The following is a 1,696-nucleotide window of genomic DNA, read 5'->3' as shown; positions in this document are numbered from 1 at the left end:
CCTCCTCCTCCTCCTCCCCCACCCCATTGAACGGCCACGCCCACGCCCACCGTCGGGGAACCCCCCACCGTTTTCGTGATCTCTTGCATGACGCTCGTGCACACCTCTGCGAGGGAGTGGGTGGATTGCCAGGGACTCAGCTTCGGGTGCCGGACAACGGCGCCAGTGGCGTCAATCCAGGCATGCCGGACCCCCAGGCCCAGGAGGCGGAGGGACGGGGGCTCGTCCGGGAAGTTGTGGGGGAGGGAGACGCGAAGGACGGCTGTGGCAGAGGCGGAGGGGATCGGGAGGTCGAACAGAGAGGAGTCCTGGGATTGGGGGGGATGGAGGGAGGGAGGAAGGGAGGGAAGACAGGGAGGGAGGGAAAGAGGAAGGGAGGAGATGGACCGGTCGGAAAAGCTGATGGGTGGTTTGTAATATGAGCTAATCTAGAGAAAGAGATAGAGCTCCAACGAAATGCTTTGTGAGTGACACTTCGCTCACTCACAGTCTTCCGAGGCAAGAAATGCATTGCGGAAGACTTAAATTTCAACACTCAGGAACCATAGACCATGTCCGAAAAAGGTAGATGAATAAACCCTTGCGATATTTGTAAACGTACCGAATTGACTGCCCTAGCTGTCGGCACAGCTTGCTTGAGTGCCTCTATTTGTTGACGTTTGAGGGCATCCAAGTCTCTGTCAGGTCGACGGGATCGACCGAAAGGGAACATGGCAAGGCGGTGCAACACAGGAAAAAGAAAACCCAGGAACACCAAATCGATGCTCGGCTCGACGACGCGACGGAAGCCAGGCACAAGCAATGCACGTACACTGGCGGGCCACTTGGTTGTGCCTGCGAAACCATGGGAATAGTGTGAAAAAATTGCTGGCAGGAATTTGGGCCTCCGCATGGTCGTACGAGGTTAACCTCCTCCCCTCTTATGAAGTGATAGGAGGAGCTGTCTACGGCGCATAAAGCTCCACATGTGCATCCACCTTATCAATGATTTGATTAAAAATGGCAGTATACATGCGTACCCTTCATGGTTGGGCAGAAAGAGGGGAATCGTGCTTTTTTGGGGTGATTGCGTAAAGCTTTTTCACCCACTTTCCTCTTGCCTTACCCTTTTCCCTTCGACTCGTCACATTTTCCGTCTTCGGTGTTTCAGCAGGCCGCCCCCATTATGATAGACAGCAGCGACGAAGACAGCTATAGCGATCACAATGACGTACATGACCCTTTGCATCGCCCGCCCCCGGCTGCGGGTATTCCCTCACGGCCCCTCCCTCCCCAGGAGGAACAACAACGTGTTCTACATAACCAGGGATACAGGGACGGTGCCAGCGCAGGGCATCCCGCCGGACTCCAAGAAGGTTTTGATGAAGGTTTCCGAAAAGGAATGATGGCAGGGGAGGTGGTGGGGCGGCTGTTGGGTGCCGCGAGGTAGGAAAGAAGGGGGCACATGCGACAAGCCGTGCGATGAAGGGGACGGCCAGGCCGTGCAGAACGTGCACAACTCTAACTTCAGAGGAAAGCTCACGTGACATTCCCCTCCTCTTCCTTCCCTCCACGTGCCGCCAGTGCCATCCAGGGAATGGTGTCGGGAAACGCTCCATGGTGCGAGGCCCAGGAAGTCACTGAGGAGGTAGCGAAGGAGGCATCCTCCCTCGTAACGGCGTTGGCGGAACGGGCGAGGGATCTGGAGCTGGTGGAA

General features: G+C 56.6%; 1 protein-coding gene across 1 annotated transcript; it reads right to left on the bottom strand.

Annotated features, from left to right (window-relative positions):
• Positions 1-8: 8 nt before the first annotated feature.
• On the bottom strand, positions 9-1,026 carry NGA_0436300 (uncharacterized protein; the record flags this gene model as incomplete). Its single annotated transcript, XM_005853887.1, has 3 exons — positions 9-308; positions 602-834; positions 1,020-1,026. Coding segments are annotated over 3 exons (540 nt in total), but the record flags the coding sequence as incomplete, so codon positions are not given.
• Between the last annotated feature and the right edge of the window lie 670 nt (positions 1,027-1,696).

This window comes from Nannochloropsis gaditana (assembly GCF_000240725.1).
Source record: "Nannochloropsis gaditana CCMP526 unplaced genomic scaffold scaffold693, whole genome shotgun sequence".
In the NCBI taxonomy this organism is placed as follows: Eukaryota; class Eustigmatophyceae; order Eustigmatales; family Monodopsidaceae; genus Microchloropsis; species Microchloropsis gaditana.
This window is presented reverse-complemented; position numbering and strand designations above follow the sequence as displayed.